At 34.3% G+C, this 19,422-nt stretch overlaps 1 protein-coding gene across 1 annotated transcript in view; it reads right to left on the reverse strand.

Moving 5' to 3' along the window:
• The window catches only part of Trhde (thyrotropin releasing hormone degrading enzyme), a 362,149-nt gene that overhangs the window by 93,077 nt on the left and 249,650 nt on the right, over nt 1–19,422 (reverse strand). Inside the window, exon 7 of the mRNA XM_027929374.2 lies at nt 15,632–15,697. Coding sequence (XP_027785175.2) covers nt 15,632–15,697 — 66 coding nt within the window. The remainder of the gene's footprint in view (nt 1–15,631; nt 15,698–19,422) is intronic.

Consider the following 19,422-nt stretch of genomic DNA (forward strand, 5'->3'; position numbering starts at 1 on the left):
ATGGTAGCAGCAATCCCAAGCATCACATTCAAACATGACTTGTACAGAAGAAAAACACATAATTTCTTTGTGATAATTTCTTTCCAATTATCAGGAAAATTTCCCCTTAAAACCTTCTGTGAACTCATCCCCTACAATTTTCATTTGTCAAAAATGCATCAAGTGCTTCAGCAAAAACCTGTTACTGCAGCTTAAGAGAGTGTTGCTTTGGGCTATACTCAAGGGAAGACATAGTCCTCTGAAGCATATGGCTATTCCAAAGAGGGTAAGAACTTGGAAAAAAATAGATTTCTAATGAGCTAATGATTAGAAATTAGAAATTCAGCTAATACAAAGGAGGGGAGACTAGCTCTAGGTAGGCCACAGCAGGTTTCTCCAATGATACTGGGGACAGGAGTCTGGGCCCCATTGATGCTGGGAAGCAGGTTGCCCTCTACTCATACCACTAGTCTGGAAAATGCCAGGTAAATTCAAGCATTGATTTTTTTCTGACTATGTGACATGAAGGCTGAAGCAAAGGTTTGAAATATTGTTGCTTTCTATCAAGAATAATTATACCTCCAAAGATTTGTAGTGAGTGTTTGTCATTTTTTGGCTTTCCAGCATTTAAACTCTTTTTTTAATGTTTGAGCAATAACTCACTGTGGGATGTGGGAGGAAGGCAAGGACTCTACTTCCCACCATTACAATGGAAGGAACAAAATAGTAAATACTCCCTCTCCACTTTTCCTGGCAGCAAAGAATGGGTGTGTACGCTGGCCTCAGACAAGAGGACGCTTCCTCCTAGGACTATGAATTCTAAAGAAGTAATGCAGAAAGTCAGAAAACCTGAAAGATTATTCCCAGTAATACAATGATGGCTACACTAATGGCAATAATGGAACCAGCCACTACTGTGGCACACCAATCCTGACTGGCTTTCTTGATTCAAGTCTTGTACCATCTGTTGTGTAATCTTAATTCTCCAGCTTTCCCAGGGATTCTATGGATTACCTATATCCCTCCAAAAAATTCCTTTCTGCTTAACTCAGCTAGAGTTTGCTTCTGTTGCTTGCAACCCCAAATTCTGACAGATATAAAACCAATGGGTGATATAAACAATCAAGACAGCTGAAAATGATCTTGATGATCCATAGAAAGGAAAGTAGAAACTATCCCTTATGCCTCATACAAAATAAAAACCAAAGACACAAAGTTCTATTTAGTAAAACTACTAGGCTTTCGTTATGTAGAAACAGTAGGTATGGTGCTTATGAGAGGTTGTTATGGTTTAGATGTGAGGTGTCCTCTCGAAAGCTCATGTGTGAGACAATGCAAAAAAAGGTTAGAGGTGAAATGGTTTGGTTATGAGAGCTTTAACTAATCAGTGCATTAATCCATTGATGGGGATTAACTAGGTGGTAACTGTAAACAGGTAGGGAGGGTGTGGCTAGAAAAGGTAGGTCAGTGGGGATGTGCCTTTGGGGTACATATTTTGTCCCTGGTGAACAGAGCTCTCTCCCTCTGATTCCTTGTTGCCATGTCCTGAACTGCAGTCCTCTGCCATACCCATCTGCCATGATGTTCTGCTTCCCCTTGGGCCAGAGCTATGGAGTAAGCTGTCTATAGACTGAGACCTCTGAAACTATGAGCTCCAAATAAACTTTTCCTCCTCCAAAACTGTCCAGAGATGAAAAAGTAACTAAAGCAGATGTATATTTAAATTGAAAAAAAAAACAAAGAGAGGTAAGAAAATTAGATAAATAGGGTTAAAACTGAAATGAAATACAGAAAGTTCCATATTTAGGGGTACAAATAGTATTACAAACCAATAAGAATAAAACTTTTGTCTTAGACTTATAAAACAGGGGCTTTTGAAGTGGAAAAAGACCTAAATATTTGTAAATACATGCATTCTTAGAGTAAGGTGATATTAAAGGGATGCATAAACAACAATCAAAAAAATAAAAAGTAGATTTAAAATGCCAGATCACGGCAACATCATACAAGAGTTATATCAGACAGCTATCTGAAGTCTGGCCCATGCACTTCAGACTCGACTTAGAGATAACAAAAGCAAAGTGACCAAAACAGTTATGGATGACAAACTAAAACAAAGAAGGCTAGACTGTACACCAAGATAGTTATTTTGATTGTTTTCAAAACCAGCAGGAAATTAGGAGATAATTAGAAATGAACAGCAAAATATTGAGAAAGCCTTCTAAGAGAATAAAAGGAATCTTCAAACTTTAATTCTGTTAGAGAATCAAAGAGAAGAAGGTACAAATTATAATTTCAACCTTTCTTTGTTATTACAGTAAGTTTTTAAGAAGAAAATCCAGTATAATAGCAAACAACCATTACCAAACTTTTGGGGTACTACAATTTCAAGCCACCAGAAACAGTTGAGAGAAAGAGAAAGAGGCAGGGACAAGATGACAGTTGAGAAAGAAACCTATTTGAAGAAATCTAAGAACAACAGTTGAAAATGCAATTATCATTGTTTGTATGCCATTCCGATTCTGACTTTAAAAAGTATGTTTACCCTAAATTCACCTTCAGAAATGGTTTGATTAGATATGGGAGTATTCAGATATTTCTCTAAGCACAAAAAGGCATTTTACATGTTTTAAAAATCCATTACCCCCCTTAATGAATATAAATTTTGTAAAAATCAGTATACTTTCATAAGAAGTTGCTAAATATAGCAGAAAATCAGAAAATTTTAAGTCAAAACAATCTGCCAGCCTATAAAACATTTTTTGGCATGTTTGTTTTAAATTATAGACAATGGCATATCCTCACATCAGTTTTGTTTTAAAATATTTCTTATGTAGTAATTATAGATCAAGCCACCAATTCCTCAACATGTAGGCACGTAACCAGAGTTATAATATTGCCACTACTAGATTTGTACTTCACTGTAGAACAACCTGACAAGGTCCCACACCTGTCAGCAAAATAGGGTGGATATAATAGTCTATAGGGGTGTTTCAGGGTACTAAAATATCCCAACCTCTCACTTTTCCTGCAAGCCTGAAATATTACTGAGACATAAAATGAATCTATTGATAAAACTGAAGTTTGTGAATTGCTTTTTTCCAAATGCCCTGATAAAGGACTTTGACCACTATAAGCTCATAAAATAGATAAATTCTATTCTGGCTGGTAAAAATGCACTGCCTTGTGTAAATCAAGATGCCCACTGCTTATAAATATGTACATAGAATTCCCCTCTCCCACCTCCTTTCTCTCTCTGTCCTGGTCCTGGTGACCAGTTGAGAAGGAACTGTAATTTAGCTTAGTAAAAACAGTATATATATTAAAAAGAACAAGGTAAGAATCCAGGCTGATCCTTACCAATCATGTGATCTTGAGGAAAGTAGCAATTGTTTCTAAATCTTAATTTCTTCAGCTGTAAAATGTAGATAATATAGTACCTAATAAGAGAATGCACAGAAGATGCCATACAACATATAAAACACTTAAAAAATTCTTGTCACACAAAGAATCAAAGAAACTGGTTATTTTAATAGCATGCTCAATGGAAGAAAAAAAAAAAAGGTCTAGAGTCAACATATTTTTCTTCAATCTTCTCTCCAAGAAAAGACAGAGTATTCTAAAGGTCAAGTAGGGAAATTATATGGCCTAAACTGAAAGAAGAATGTGCTTGGAAGAAAACAAGAAAAGAAAGGAGAGAAGAGGAAAGAAAGGGAAGGGAGGGAAAGGGTGACCTTAGAAGAATTCTTTCCAACTCTGGGAAAGAAAAGGGTCTTGGATGAATCCTCAGGTTGTGGGGTCTCAAACCCTATTTTCCATAGAATTCTACTGAACTCACAAGACCACTGATGCTCATGGAATAGAAACATTAATTAGTCTCATCAGCACAAAACAAAATTGCCCAAGTCATCAATAAAGCAGTAAAGAAACTAACCTTCAAGTGACCAGAAAGACTTAGAAAAGATAATTATCAAACTCAAGAAATATGTGCTATTTCTACTTCTTTCCCACTAATCAATGCCCTTAAATGAAATTGTGTATCAGTGTGGATGAGACCAAGGACTCTTTATCTTATGCTTTGGACAGAAAAGTTCCTGGGGATGCTCTCATATCAATTGGCACGACAGAAGAGAACTTTATAAAGACAGTTTACATTTCCCATAGTTCAGAAGCATGAGAGATTCTTTTACACAGTGTTAAAATCATACATAATACTTTGTTAGTATAGTACACTATGTACTGTTATTATTAACAGCAGATATTTTTCTATCATTTCCATCTTCACTTCCCTGATTATCCAGTTTATATTTCATAGTTCATCTTAATCAATTTCTGGCAAATATCTTCATTTCTTTTGTAGCCCAGTTGTTTGATTAAACTGTCTTCATAAAAACCCTAGCCCTGAATGAATCCCAGCGTTTGTCTTCTCCAAACCTGCACTCATATAGCTAAGCATCACAACAGAAAATCATGCAACTGAGAAGCTCAGCTTTATTAAAAGTTCATTTCATCATCATCAAACTCAAATAGGTACTCAAAGCTCTCAGGCAGTCCCTTCCTACCACTCCCAGTCTTTAACCTGCAAACCTCTCCACTTCCCACTCTCACTCAATTTGCATTCAGCTACTGACCTTGTCTCTAGAAACAATGAAAAAAATAGAAGTCATCAGAAAAGACTTCCCTCATTTTCCGATTTCCAAATTTACTAGAAATATGTCTTCCCTTAAAGACAAATCCTTTCAGCTTTCCAGGGACCAATATTCTAGAGGCGCCTTTTACTCCTCAAATATTATCACACCCATCTTCTCCTAAAGCTTTCTCTGACCCCCAAAACCAGTACAGCTAGCTCTCATCTTGAAAAACAAAAATCACCCTTCGCCCTTATTCCCCAATAAGTCCAGACCCCATTTCTCAGATATCCTTCTTTGACAAATTTGATTAAACTTTATTCTGCATACTCTAGCTTGTCTGCCATGTTTCTGTTTTACTGGAAACCAGTAAGTTTTCAGGCTGCCAGAAGAAACAATTTTCAGTCTTCATCCTACTTCACCTCACGGTTGCATTTAACCCTGATGGCCAACTTATTCTTGGAAGGAGCTTTTCTTTTGGCACTAGTGACAGATGAGGTCTTTGGTATTCTGCCCACCTCCGGCTATTTCATCTGGTTCTTTCCCATAGGCCCCTCTCTTCCTATCAACATCCAATCGTCACATCTTTCAGGACTTGCTCCCAGGCCCTCAACTCAGAAATTCAGAACCGTTCTTGACTGCCTTCCCTTCCTCACTTCTCACATGACACACTTTAATCAATCTATTTAGAAGATAGATTCTATCTTCAAAAACCATTGCAAATCCATTTATTCCTCTGTATATCTTCTTACTATTTTAAACCTCCATAACATCTCATCTGAATATAAAGAAATTTATCTTCCTTACTTTTAACCCAAGTCCTCTTTTGATATGTTGGCTACCTCATTCCCAGTGTATTTTCACAATTAGACTGAGAACTATTTTAAATATAAATAAAACCATGTCATATCCATTCTAAAAATATTTAATAGCATCGTACCACACATAGAACAAAGAGGAAACTTAACACAGTCTACTTGGGCATTGCATAATTGGCTGCACCCACCTTTCGTACTTCATCTGTCTTTTCCCTGTTTGTCCACATGCTCAATTTTTTTCAGTCCTTCTCACAAACTCTTCGCTCTTTCTGGAATCTCCTTCCACCCAACCCCTTTATTATCCTTTAGTCCTTGGTTTACATGTCTTCTCAACTCCCTTAACAACTCATCTAAAGCTGCTCCAACCTACACACCCATCATGCTGTCTTACAGTATGTATCCTATTTTTTCCTTCCTAGCACTTATCACATTAAAGATACGTACACTTTTTTCCTATTTTGTGTCTCCTCTATTCTATTATATGATTCATGAGAACAGGGGATCTATTTCCTGTATACAGCATGCCCTGGATACTTGGCACTTATCACAGCATGAGACTTAGAGAAAGTGGCTAATAAAGATGTGCAGAAATGACTGGATGTGTCTGACGGGTGACCAACATGGACTGCAGACATAAAACTAAGCAAGGCTTGTGCAAGGAGAGAAATCCTAGACTTGGTTTATTAACGCAAAGAGTTAAGAAAGTACTTTAACACTTTAAGTGGAGTCTGCTTCTGAATTGAAAAAAAAAAAATCTTGTCAAATAACCACAGGGAGAGACCTTGAACAGGAAAAAAAAAAAAGGTGAATATAGGAAACAGATTGCAAAAGAAAAATCAGATTCAGTATAATAAATGGACACCACCATTTCCCTGTGTCATGCTAGCTTGGAGAGCTCTCTTCCACAGACTGAAATACAGTTTGGAAACCGAAATGGAAGTTTCAATGCATCTGCATTTTTTAAAGCCAGGTTCCAAATATGTAACTGAGAATAAGTTTTTGCAACATTCTTCTTAAGCACTATTTTTTAACATGTAGCTTTTCATAAAATATTATTAGATATAAGAAATCATGAGGGGATTTTTATAATAAAGGTATTATGGCTCATTATTTTTATAAATATTTTTACATGTTATGTAAAAGACAGTAAGACCTTAATTTTGAAATAAGTGAAAACCAGTAAGAAATGTTATAAGAGAATAAGTAAAAAGAGTGAAGTGTAACAAAGAATATATATAATTTTTTTTCAACCTTATTGGTGATAAAAATATATACACTGAAATAGCAATGATATACTCTTTTTCATTCTTAATTAGTAAGAAACTTATTTTGAAAATGTATAAGACCAAAAGTCATTTGATTATGGTATAATAAAAAGAGAACTTTCAGACTTTAATTCTAGCATTAGATACTGACTTAACATTTTGAAGGAAAGATTGATAATAAGAAATGTATTGAAAAGGTCATCAAAATATAAGGGGAAAATTTATCATTTAATGCCTATTGGAGTATCACTTTAAAAAATTGGAAAGCAACATAAATGTTCACAGACAGGAACATAACTTTAAGTATTATGGTACATCTATGTCATGCTACTAATATTAAACTATATAATAGTATCATTAAACAATTATAAAAGTATGAGTAAGAATAAAATATTCCCAATTGAGGATTTTTTTGGCATCAAAACTTGTAACATTGCCAAATAGATGGTCCTAGACTATTATATGCACTTTCCAAAACAGAGAACATAGGAGAAAAAATAAAATTTAAAAATGAAGAAAATTGCTGATGGGGTAGCTACACAGGCTAGAGGAATGCCTCTAAAGAAGTTTACTGTACTTAGGAACTAGCAATCTACCCAAATGATAAATGTCTATAAAGTATTAATGACAGTTTGAGATAGATAAATCCAGGTACGTGTATTTACAGAACAGATGCATTCACATAAATACAATATACAAATATATCCATCCATCGAACTACATGTGTCTAATAATTTCACAGATAATTTTAAAATTAAAAGATGAAAAACATAATTTTGTCCTGTCAACTTGATTAGGTAAAATGCATAATGTATCTTTAGTCCTTAACTAGCAAGTAAAGATTAACTAATAAATGCAAAATTGGAAGGCCTACAAATAAGAAGGTAAATATTACCATAGGGTATTGATTGATTACACTAAATTATTACTCAGTGATAACCTCTTTCTACTTATAACATATCTAAATCTGCACAGCATTCTCAGAGAAACATGGAGTCAATTGAGCAAAACTACCTATGATCAACAGTTTCAGATTAAGCACAATTCAGTTACCACCTGTTAAATGCACAACACTCTCACTTCAGAAATAAATTACCTTTGAAACACTGTTGTATTATTTCATTTTAATTTATTTTAAAACCTATATGCATGGAAGCAAAAGCTCTCTTGCAAACACAAGACTGAGGTTTTCAAATAAAAACCTGAGTACACATGTTAACATATAACAGCTCACTGGAACACAAGTTATCGAGTATGTTGCTGCTAATAATAATCCCTGTGGCTTTGTGCCTGTCATTACCTTCAGGCTATCAGAATTTTATGAGCACAAACCAATAGTAATGATATTTCCTTTTTGCTTTTTATCCACACCTCATTGCCTTACATCGATTTGCATAAGCAATTTCCACCCTGATAATTGGAGCCAAACATCTTGTTGTAGGTTACCTTATGGAAAAGAGCAGTTAAATACTAATTAAGAGAAATCTTTCTTTATTCAACCATATTTTAGATGATGCTGAATTACCCTCTCTGGTTGAGCAGGAAGGTGACTCACATTCTGACAGGGATTTCAGGGTTGGAGTTTATAGCAAGCTTAATAATGATATTTCATCATAATTTCAATTCCCCAATGTTGACTCATAACAATATGAAGAATGGTACTTCTAGGTTCAAATCATTAAAACAATATTGTTTTATTTGAAAAGAAAAAGCAATAGTACTATGTACTAATTATATTTTTAATAGCTACTGAACCAATCAATGTTATCGGAGGACTTCATAATTATAGCTTTATTTTATATTTCCAGAAAAATCAGAGGGAAAAAAGGGTAATTAAGGAGATTACAAAAAAGTAGGAATAAATAAGAAAGATCCAAGTCATATAATAAAAAAATTTATTGAAAAGCAGTACCTGAATTACCTAATTTTAAAATGAGCCTATAACACTTAGATAGAATCAGGATTAAAATCATAGGACTATAACCTAAATTATAAAACAAGGTAAAAGACATAGTTCCTAAAACCAGGCATAGTGGTATACCCCTGAAGTCCCAGATACTCTAGAGGCTAAGTTCAAAAGTTGAAGATGAGCCTAGGAAATGTAGGAAGATCTGTCTTAAAAATGAAAGAATGAAAGAGAAATCTAGGCTAATTTATTGATCACATGCATATTTAACAATAAGTATCGTTAAACATGGGTGTAAAATAATGTATCTGCACTAAACAATAAGATTCTTAGAAATCGAAAATTGCAAAATTTGCCAAAAGATGCTAGAAGTGGGCAGTATTTATTGAAGGAGGAATTTAAAGGAAACACTTACTTACAGAAGCAAGAAAGATTTCAAGAGGATATGTAAAATCACCAAGAATTTCTAGAGAGACAGAATAAAATAAGAAGGGCAAAAATGAAGCATCCTTATACACCAGGTACCGTACAGAAAAGAAAATTCAACAACGTCAGAAACTGGAGTTTCTCCAAGTAAAAGAGAGGACAGAAATGAGGTCACACTGCATGTATTCCACTCCAGTGTGCCATCAGAGAGAACTCCACTTGTTCTGTGGCAATATAATGAAAAAAAAAAAAAACACACTTTAGAATACTGTAAATACTAAAGAGACATGGAGTCCCAAGTGGTCTTACTAGCTTGTCCTTAGAAGATGACCCAGTAAGGAATCTGGAGATGATTATATCACAGACAAAAAAGATGTGTTAAAGGTAAGAATTACATTTGATTTTAAAAGTGAAACTTGAGCTTGTGTGAAAGAGAGTTTTTGGTTACTGCTGATCTGCTTATTGCATTTCTCACTGACTCTATTTAAGTCCCCATAGGTAATGTATCATGCAGTTGTTTTCTTAGTCATCATTACTTACTGAAATCATGGCTAAGAGAAAATCCTGGCCTGGGAAAACAGGTAAGCTTACTTTCCAGATGTTACCTAGAGATGGTCCTAAATCAAAAGCAGTTTAGACAAACTGCTGCTCAGATCTTCTGCCTATTCTTACCATATTCCAGGAAGATCAGCAAATGGGGGAGGTAGAATGAGCAGTCCATATTTGTGACCCTGCAAACCAAAGCCTGAAATTCTTAAGTTAATCAAAAAGCAAAACAATTATACACAATTGTAAGCTCCCTCCATCTTTTCTCTAACTTGTTATTTTACAGTAATAACAAGAAATTTTTCAAATTTTAGATGTATCCCTGGTACATATTCATCCTGACATAACTAAATCAACTGATTCAAAGAGGAGACTAGAAATTATAGAGCATCAACAACTGATCTACAGTTAGGAAGCGAGTAAAATATGCTCATTTGTTGGATTTTCCTTATTTATCCTGTCACATACCTTTTTTTAAAAAAATTTAGTTGTAGCTCTACACAATACCTTTATTTTATTTATTTTTATGTGGTCCTGAGGATTGAACCTAGGCGAGCGCTGTACTGCTAAGCCACAACCCCAGCCCCCTGTCACATACCTTAATAGTTACAAAACTATTAAAATGAGTTGAAAACATTCTGGTAGAGAAGGATCACATGGTCTTAATATAAACAGAGGAAGAGACAAATCAAAGATTAAGTAGTTTTTAAATCTCCATATGGCAACCTATAAAATAATGCAACTAATGTTTAATCAATAGAATAAGGACATCTATAGCTTAAGTGTGTTTAAATTAGCAATCCACCCACTAGTCCCTTCACTCTTATTCATTGGATGGGCTGGAAGCCTGGAAGCTATATCTCCTGTAATTTGTTGCTAGTTAAGTCCTAGTTTAAGTTCTATAAAATGAAAATATACGTAAGAGATAGGGAAGGTGGTAAAGAAGGAGGAGACCTCATTGCTCAGGCAGCAGAGTCCAGAGACGTTGGCCTTGGCAGAAGACAGTTAAGACATTGCCAGTGGCCCAGGTGTACTGTAGGTAGTTAAGAATGTGGGTATTACTTCTTGTGATACCCAAATTTCCTAATTTTCTGAAAGCTTCTCATATCCACTCTTCCCCAGTTTTAAGAAATTTATATAGCCAATGTTGAATTCCCTTCTACTGGGTTTCAATTTTGCTACTGAATGACATATTGGAAGTGATTCCAGACCTTTAGAAATGGTTATTTACAAAACTCTGCCTATCTTAATTAGATGTAGAGGGGACAATATTGATAGTAGATAACAGGGTCCTTGTAATTCAGGGTTTTCAGGGACAAAACCATTTCTTAAATTATCATCAAAAGTTTCCTAACCTGAAGAATAGTTTTGGGGAAAATAGATGACTATTTCAATAGAAGCTTATGGCAGAACATAATCTTTGAGAAGACTGGAAATTTCTGACTGAACTCTAGAAATTACAAAAGGAAGACAGTTAATTACCTTGGTGCTTTAAATTCTCAGTTGAAGGCATAGGTAGGGACTAGCAATCTTTTATGACTATGGTAAGAGTCTTGAATCTCTTATAGATTTAGAATTAATGCATCTGAAAAACGGACTAACATTTAAAATTCTGAGTGGCAAAATGACAGCTCAAGTAATTTTCCGGATCTTTTATGTGAAAGGGTATCCATTGGGAAAGCATAGGACGATGAGAAATGAACCCAGGCCTTTAAAGTCTAAATTCCACTAAGGCTCCCTTGATATCAAAAACAGATCTTCTTGTCACTGAAAAAGTGAAATTCTCCTTGCTTGTCCCTTGGAATGACACTCACCAAGGGAGATGATGACTATCCTCAAGACCAACCACCAGTACATGTCAATACCATCCTAGTGTCGGTAGAGTCAATTCCAGATTTGGAGAGTGTAAGCAGAATTCTCACCTTAGGAATCACAAGGAATCATAACATATGCACCAAAAATTGCCAATAAATATCAGAAAGTCTTTAAGTAAATGTTGACTGAGACAACTGTAGTTTAATCATAAAAAAATTTTTAAGTATTTGTTATGGTTTGGGGGTGAGGTGTCCCTCAAAAGGTCATGTGTGAGGCAATGCATGAAAAGTTCAGAGAAGAAATGATTGGATTGTAGGAACCTTAACCCAATCAGTGAATCAATCACCTAATGGGATCAATTGAGTGGTAATTGATGGCTGGCTGGCGGGATGTGGCTGGAGGAGGTGGGGCATTGGGGTGTGGCCTTGGGGTATATATTTGTATCTGGCAAGTGGGGATGTTTCTCTCTGCTTTCTGATCACCAGATCAGAAGCTGCTTCCCTTTGTCTCACTCTTCCACCATGATGTCCTGCCTCACCTTGAGCCCCAAGGAATGGAACCAGCCACTTATGGACAGAGACCTCTGAAACCATGAGCCCCTAAAAAACAACCTTTCTTCCCCTACAATTGTTCTGGTTGAGTCTTTTAGTCACAGCAGCAAAAAAAAGCTGACTAAAACAGTATTAGAGACAAATATGAAAATAAATTAATATTCCAAGTCATTTCCTAACACTGACATAATGAATCATATTACTAGCAAAAACTCTTTGTGACAACAAATCCTGGTCTTATTTGACTACTGCATACATTGAAGCCCATACAGTCTTAATATTCAGATGGTTCCTTAAAGATTCAAGAACAGGGAATCACTTACTCTTGCTCATCTAGTTTATAATTTTTCTCATCAAATTAAAAAACAATCCCAAATTAAAGATATCAAACCCAAATTGTCTAACTAGTAAACACATTAAATAAATTCTGAGAATGGAAAGATGGCAAGATTCCTCGAGTCTTAGTCTTGCATTTTATAACCATCAAGCAAGAGGCCAAGAGAGATTTAGTGGCTTGTGGAAGGCCCAGCATTAATTAGAAGTAGAAAGGAGAATTATTTTCCCCAATTATTCTATTGCCTCAAGGTTCCCAAAATATGTCTACTATTATTTAGTAAAATAGATTATGCAGACAGTAGATATGTAGAGTTTGATAAAATACAATTACTTTTATGTTTTAAAAATACATTATTTATGAGTGGCACACACAATCAAATACAGAAGGGTTCAAGTTCAACTCATTCCAAGTTCCACAATTTAAATATTAAACCTGAAGCAAATTTATTTGTGGTATCAAGGATTAATTTTTATGTATGTATATATATTGTATTTACAAAAAATAAGTTTTGGGATAATTTGTTTTTTAAGAAAACATGCAAGACTGAACCATTTAAGTAATAACTAAACAAAAATGTGTTGAGAACCCCAGTGCAAGGAAAGTTGTGATTCTTCATTTGGAATTATTCTCTAGGGTTTCTAATACCTTATCCAGTGTGTTATATGATGATTAGAAACAAGCATTCTCAAAAATTCTCTAGGGTTCCTGTGTTCTGAGGAATATATGATTGACTTGAAATTTAAAATATATACTGCATACAAAGTACATAAAAATATGAAATAGAGTTGAATCTATATTCAGATATTTTATAAATAAGGCATGAATATATAAGCTAGCCCAGAAACCTACTTCCTCCCTCTTTTATATGTATGATATATGTATTTGTAAACAATATTTGCCTGGTTCCCAAACAAGCTTATGATGGGTTATAAAGATACACAAAATTTCAGGACAACAAGAATTTTAGGTGGAAAATTCATCCAGAAAAAAACTGCCATGACATTATTTGTATATTTTTTTGTATATTTGTATTTGCTAATGTCTGAGCACAGGAGGAGGAGGAAGAGGAGGTGAAGGAGGAGGAGGAGGTGAAGGAGGAGGAGGAGCAAGAGGAAGAGGAAGAGGAGGAGGAGCAAGAGGAAGAGGAAGAGGAGGAGGAGGAGGGTGAAGAAGGGAAAAAAGGAAAGAAGGAAGAAAATAAATGTGAAAAAGGAGGAAGAAAAAAATATATGAAACACACACTATTTGCAGTTTGGGATTCCCTATTCCTATAAGTATCCAATCCTGAGTCTGTTTGCAAATAATAAACTTCCATTTGGCAACACAGAAATAACCATGGCTAATGTAGAAACAATTAATAGATTTTCCAGCAGAGGTAAGTGCTGACAACCCAGATTAGCTCTTTCAACAACTTGTAAACCAAGATTCCCCAGGGCCTTGTGGACGGGAAGCATATTAATATCAACTCTGTGACCACTCAGCACTATGACATGAAGTGTCTGTTCAGGAGGTCATCTCCAAAATGTACCCCATATATCTTCATGCACAAGAGATGATAATTTATCACCTAGACATAGGGATCTACTGTAAACTAATCCAAACTGCTGATGATACACTAAATCAGTTTGAGTGATGAGTATAAATAAAGCTGCAAGCAAAGTACTGAAGGATACAGATCTATCTGATCAATGAGATGTCACAAGGCAAATGAAATGCAATGTTGACAAACATAGAGTCCCTCGGTTGAAAATTAACCAAATCAAGTATCAGAGCATAAAGGCACACATTAATACAAGCTTCAAATGGAAGTTTAATGGCAGTTGGAGGGTATATTCTAACTGTTTCAGACACAACTGAACAGACTGGAGCAGAGGAAAAGGATGCATTAAAAATGATATATTCTACATACCATAGGAAGTACGACAGGATGAGGGAAAATGTTGCAAAACAATAATCCTTTCCAAATAATATAACTATAGTTATTCAATCTGCTGAGCAAATCCATACACACAGATGGAAAAAAAAACAATAAAAATTGTATACAGAAAATGATTTCACATCAACTTGCTGCCAGGAAATCAAATTCAATTTGTGCTGCCCTTATGAAAGCTTAGATATTTTCTGAAACTGTCATGCTACAACTTCAATGGGGAAAAACAAAGGAGTAGGGATAAGGAAGGACATTCCTCCAGATAGTTGATATTCATGGAGGGCACTCCTTGAGAAAGAAAGGTTTTCCCAACTATGTGATCAGAATAGTGCCTTTAGCACTCGGCAAGTAAGTTCAATGGATTCAGCTATTCTGAAGGTGTCCCTAATGGAAGGAGCTGATTAAAGTAAATTTCAACCCCTGCTGAAACAAATGTGCAAAAATATTTTCAACAGAAAATGATTCCTCAAAAAAATTTATATATTTTTCTTTGTTGCATTAAGTATGTGTAGTTTGTCATAACATATTTAACTCTTGCTTTGTATTTTATCTCCCAGTTTATTTTGGGTAAAGATAGAATTATATGACTAAAATATGACCTGATCCCAGATGTAGTTTATTTAAATTTCAAAATGAAAAGCGTAGTAAGAACAGATAAGATTGATTGCTCTCTCTGTCTTAGCATAATTGTATTTCAGGTGAACATCAATTTACTTTAAAGGACACTTCTAAGTAGTAGAATGCATCATAAATAATTCATCAATCACAGCTACCAGGAACATGATTTACTCCAGCAGATTCACTGGGAAAAAGTTCCATTTTCCTATATTTGTATGTGTTTAAAGAGTTTCATAATTTTCCTCTTGTAAGAATTCATTTTTTATTACAAACTATAAAATGTAGATCATAAAACTGATTTTTCTCTTCTAAAAATTGTATTTTATAATTGAAATAAAAATATTAAATTAGCAATGGAACAAATGAAAACTTACGTATGCCAACAGTAAAACAGCAATAGTATCACAGGGATGTCCCCAAGAGTTTCTCAAATACATATACTTATTAAAGGTTAACATAATTTGTTTTTATATTATATAAACCTTTAAATGAAGAAAAAAAGAATGGTAGGCTTTCTGAAAGTCTTATTTATATTGTCTAATGTCTGATATATATGAAATCACTTCAATTTAGAAAATGCAAATTAAATATTCTAAATAATATCATGGTTCAAGTTTTGTTAACTGAAATTGTGAATATTCTATCTGCAACCAGTGTCTATCATACAGAAAGACACTGCTTACTTTAAGATTCTGCATTAGCTTCAGCAATTTTTTATTACCAATTTCCTACACTGTGAAATATTCTAAAACAAATATATTGACAAGGAAAAATGTAAAAGAAAATATAAAGTAGCAAATAAAAAGACTTACTTGCAAACCCCTCTGGAAAACTGAATGGCCCATAAAATTAGCCAGCATTCTAATTAAAGCAGCACCCTGTAAGAAAGAGAATTAAAAAGAAAAAAATTCAACCAAGTATGATTTAACAATGTCATTATCAACCAAAAATAGTTTTTTTTTCATTCATTCTATTCTATTTTAAAAAATATTTAACAAGAAAATCCTGGAAACACTTTCTCAGAGATAATAATAGCATATTTTTTTTTTGCTTTATGGATCTAAAAATTTTGTGGGTTTAAAACCTACAACTGCCAAGTGGAAGTCTCCTGGACAGAATATTTTAGTCAATAATAGGCTGAAGCTGTAATTCAGGAGAAATTAACAATTTTTGAATATTGTATATAACAAAGTTAATAAAACATGGTTCCTATACTATACTCATAATCTGGTAATGGAAAGATACCTATGTTCATAAATATTCATATTATAATATAGCTTTGGAGTAACATAGGTAATTATTGTCTCCTGACTCAACCAAGAATAATTTAGTTATAGAAATAGAAAGCAGAGACTACCATGCTAATCTCACTGCCTAGGTTCAAACCACGGTTCTTCCACACACCATTTTCACTCAGGAAAGTTATTTAACATCTCTGTTCTCACCATTTTTTCTCTTACAATGTATAGGTAATAATATTCCTATTTAATGTGGTTGTTCTGTAGCTTAAATTAGTAAATATATGTAAAGCAGTTCAAACTAGGTCTGAAAAATACTAAGTAGAAGGATGAGCTAGTGCTATTATTTCAAACTGTCTAATAATTTGAATCCTTGCCTATTACTTTTAGAAGCTGGATTTAGCCATATATACCCATACATAAGCAAAAGCTATGTGATCAATATTAATATTTAGAGTAATAAAAGAAAATTCTAACTTTAAACAGCCTACATAACCTTCAGAACCATTTCCGTAATATTATAAAAATATATTAGTATAAAAAGGTAGACATGTAATCAATATGAAACATTCTAAAAAGTGTTTATTAAACCTCAATGATCACAATCTGTATGTAAAATATAAAAAAGCCTTCAAGAAGATATTTCAGTTCACACCAAGTTGTTCCAACTATGGAGTAGTAGATTATAAGCAGCACAAATTTAAATGTAATGATAAGACAGATTTGGAGGGGATTCCTTTATTAACTCACATCCTACTTCATGCTCATTACAAATGCACACACTGTGGGAAACTCCTTTTTTACAAGGTGTTTCTTTTTGAAACTTTTTTTTATTAACGTGTATTAGTTGTACATAGTCATGGGGTACAGGGTGATATTCCAACAGGTGCATATTTACAGTGCAGAGATCAAAGGTGTCTCTTTATCACAAAGAAATCATAATAAGACTCATGTATAGACTCATCCAGTCTGGGACCACACAGCTGCAGTCAATCCAAAAACACAACAACGAATTTCCATTGTTCATTACTAAAATCATTTCCTATAGTTTTGAGCCTTTAATACAATGTAAGACTCACAAACTCCATGAATTAATCACCATTAAAGCTATGTCTCAAAAAAATTTCAATCACCACCAAATGATGAGGTAGAAAACCACTGAGTTTTAATGCCTTTCCTGATATTTTTTCTTCCCACACCTTTTAAAATTCCTTACACTTCTTCTTGTACCTTCTGCACACTTGTTTAAGTCTATAAAACATAAGCAATTATAATTCAATCTGGGGACAGGGTTAGAAATCCCTTTAGAACTTATCAGCTCTGCTCCTTGAATTTCTTTGACAAGCTCTCCTCCTATCCATTTTCTGATCTAATCTACCCACCCTGAGGGTAGAAACTGTCAGTTCTTCTGCAACTCTAACCCTTGCCACCAGGGGAGTGAGATTTAGAATCTCAAGCAGCCAACTCAAATTTTCCTTCAGAATAGAATAGCCATCTTCAGATGATTTAAGTGTTCCCCTCTAGGTAATGATGACTCGGTCTCTGGTCTCTTGTCAGGCTATAAAAACTATCAATTTGGCATGGTCTAATGACAAAAGAATACCTTCTAATCATAAAGAATGGACCAATTTTCCTGTCTGAGTTAAGCTGAGCAGAGTGCTAACAGGAAATAAAACCTAGAAATACAATCAATATTCAAAAGTTATAGAACATTACTGAACTCCTTAATATTATTACATTGTATAATTCAACTAACATGTAGGAAATATGTTGCTCACTTGAACATTTTAATGTTCTCTGGAGCAGCATACACTTGTTCATACTTAACCAATCTTTTTTTTTTTTTAATGGAAGCTCAATTTTTAAATCCCTTTTTTATAGCAGTTCATAGAGAGATGGGCTAACTGTCAACATTTAGCCAACACATACTAAGTACCTACTATGCAGGAGTTATCACAAAGATCACATCACATAATGTAGGCATAGCTCATTACAAACTGTCTAAAAAGGAAATGCTGAATCTCCTTTCATTACGTCTTTAAAAAATTTGTTCATTGAGCTAACATTGTTTACAATACTGCAGCTTATCCTTACTTGTCCAAGTAAAGGGCATTTAGGCAGCCTGTATAGCATCATGGGAAGTAGATATATTATCTCTGCAAGGTTTTTCTAAATTTTGAGACTAGTCAAGAAAATCCAATACAGTGTTTGCAAAACTAAGGTTCAGAGAGATACTAGGATAATTAACTGCTTTGCTTAAGGTTTCAGAAAGAATATTCCACAAAAAAAGTATACTTATAAAGCTATTTGTCATTTAGTAACTTCTGCATTTAAAATGCCTTCTTCATATATGTTCCTTTTTAAAAAAAAAATTTACATTGTAATTCACAATTAGTCTCAGAGACAGCAATACTGGCATCACCTCTCCCTGTGCCTGACTCAGAGGAAGTGTTCTTTGAATACAGTAAACAAAGGAGAAACAGAAATTATCCGTTAGCATAGCAATTACTCAGTATTCTTGGAGACTACGTGTTCAGCCAGGATAAAAGTTTATTACCTCCTTGGTGTACTTTAGTGATAAATAATCACTCTTGAATAGAGGGAGATCTACTCAACTAATTTATTTCTTTAATATATGCTTATTGAGTAAGGTGATGTGTTCAGTGTCCCTGTAGAATATAAATAGAAATGGTTCAATTTTCTATCCTCAAGAATTCAAAACCTCATAAGTGAGAAGAGATTGAAAGCAATATAAGATGAATGTCATAGGAAAGAAAATGTCCTGCTATGTTCTGAAGTGGGAGAGATGAAGGGTCTAACGAGGGAGCATTTGTGTTGGACCTGGAAGGATAATCAGAGAGCATTTGCCTGGTATATTAGGAAAGGCCTTTACACGGTCAGGGCGGTGTGGAAGGAAAAGACAAGGAAGAGTATACAGAGGACACAAACATGAAACTAGATGGTGGCAGATAAGATGGAAAATAAGACTGGGGTAGCTCTTACATAAGTTTGAGTACCAGGACTAAGGAATTTGTAACAGTGATGAAAATAAAAAATCAGGACTTAACTATGATGCTTCAGGAAGGAAGTAAAATAACCAAAAGCACTGAGAGCAATGAGGACTAAATTCAGAGTTAGGTTTAGTATTATTTACTAAACAAAGATCAGTTTGAATCTAAAGCCTGAGTGATAGGCAAATGATATTAACAGATACATGCAATTCAGTAGAAAGTGCTTATTAGGTGAATATGATAATATTCATTTCAAAAATGTGCAATTTGAGGAGCAGGTCCAACCAGTGAAACAGAAGGGAATGCAAACATAAGAATCAAATTCAGAGGAATATTATGATTAAAGGCATAAGA

Source organism: Marmota flaviventris, chromosome 3 (assembly GCF_047511675.1).
Source record: "Marmota flaviventris isolate mMarFla1 chromosome 3, mMarFla1.hap1, whole genome shotgun sequence".
NCBI classification, from domain to species: Eukaryota; Metazoa; Chordata; class Mammalia; order Rodentia; family Sciuridae; genus Marmota; species Marmota flaviventris.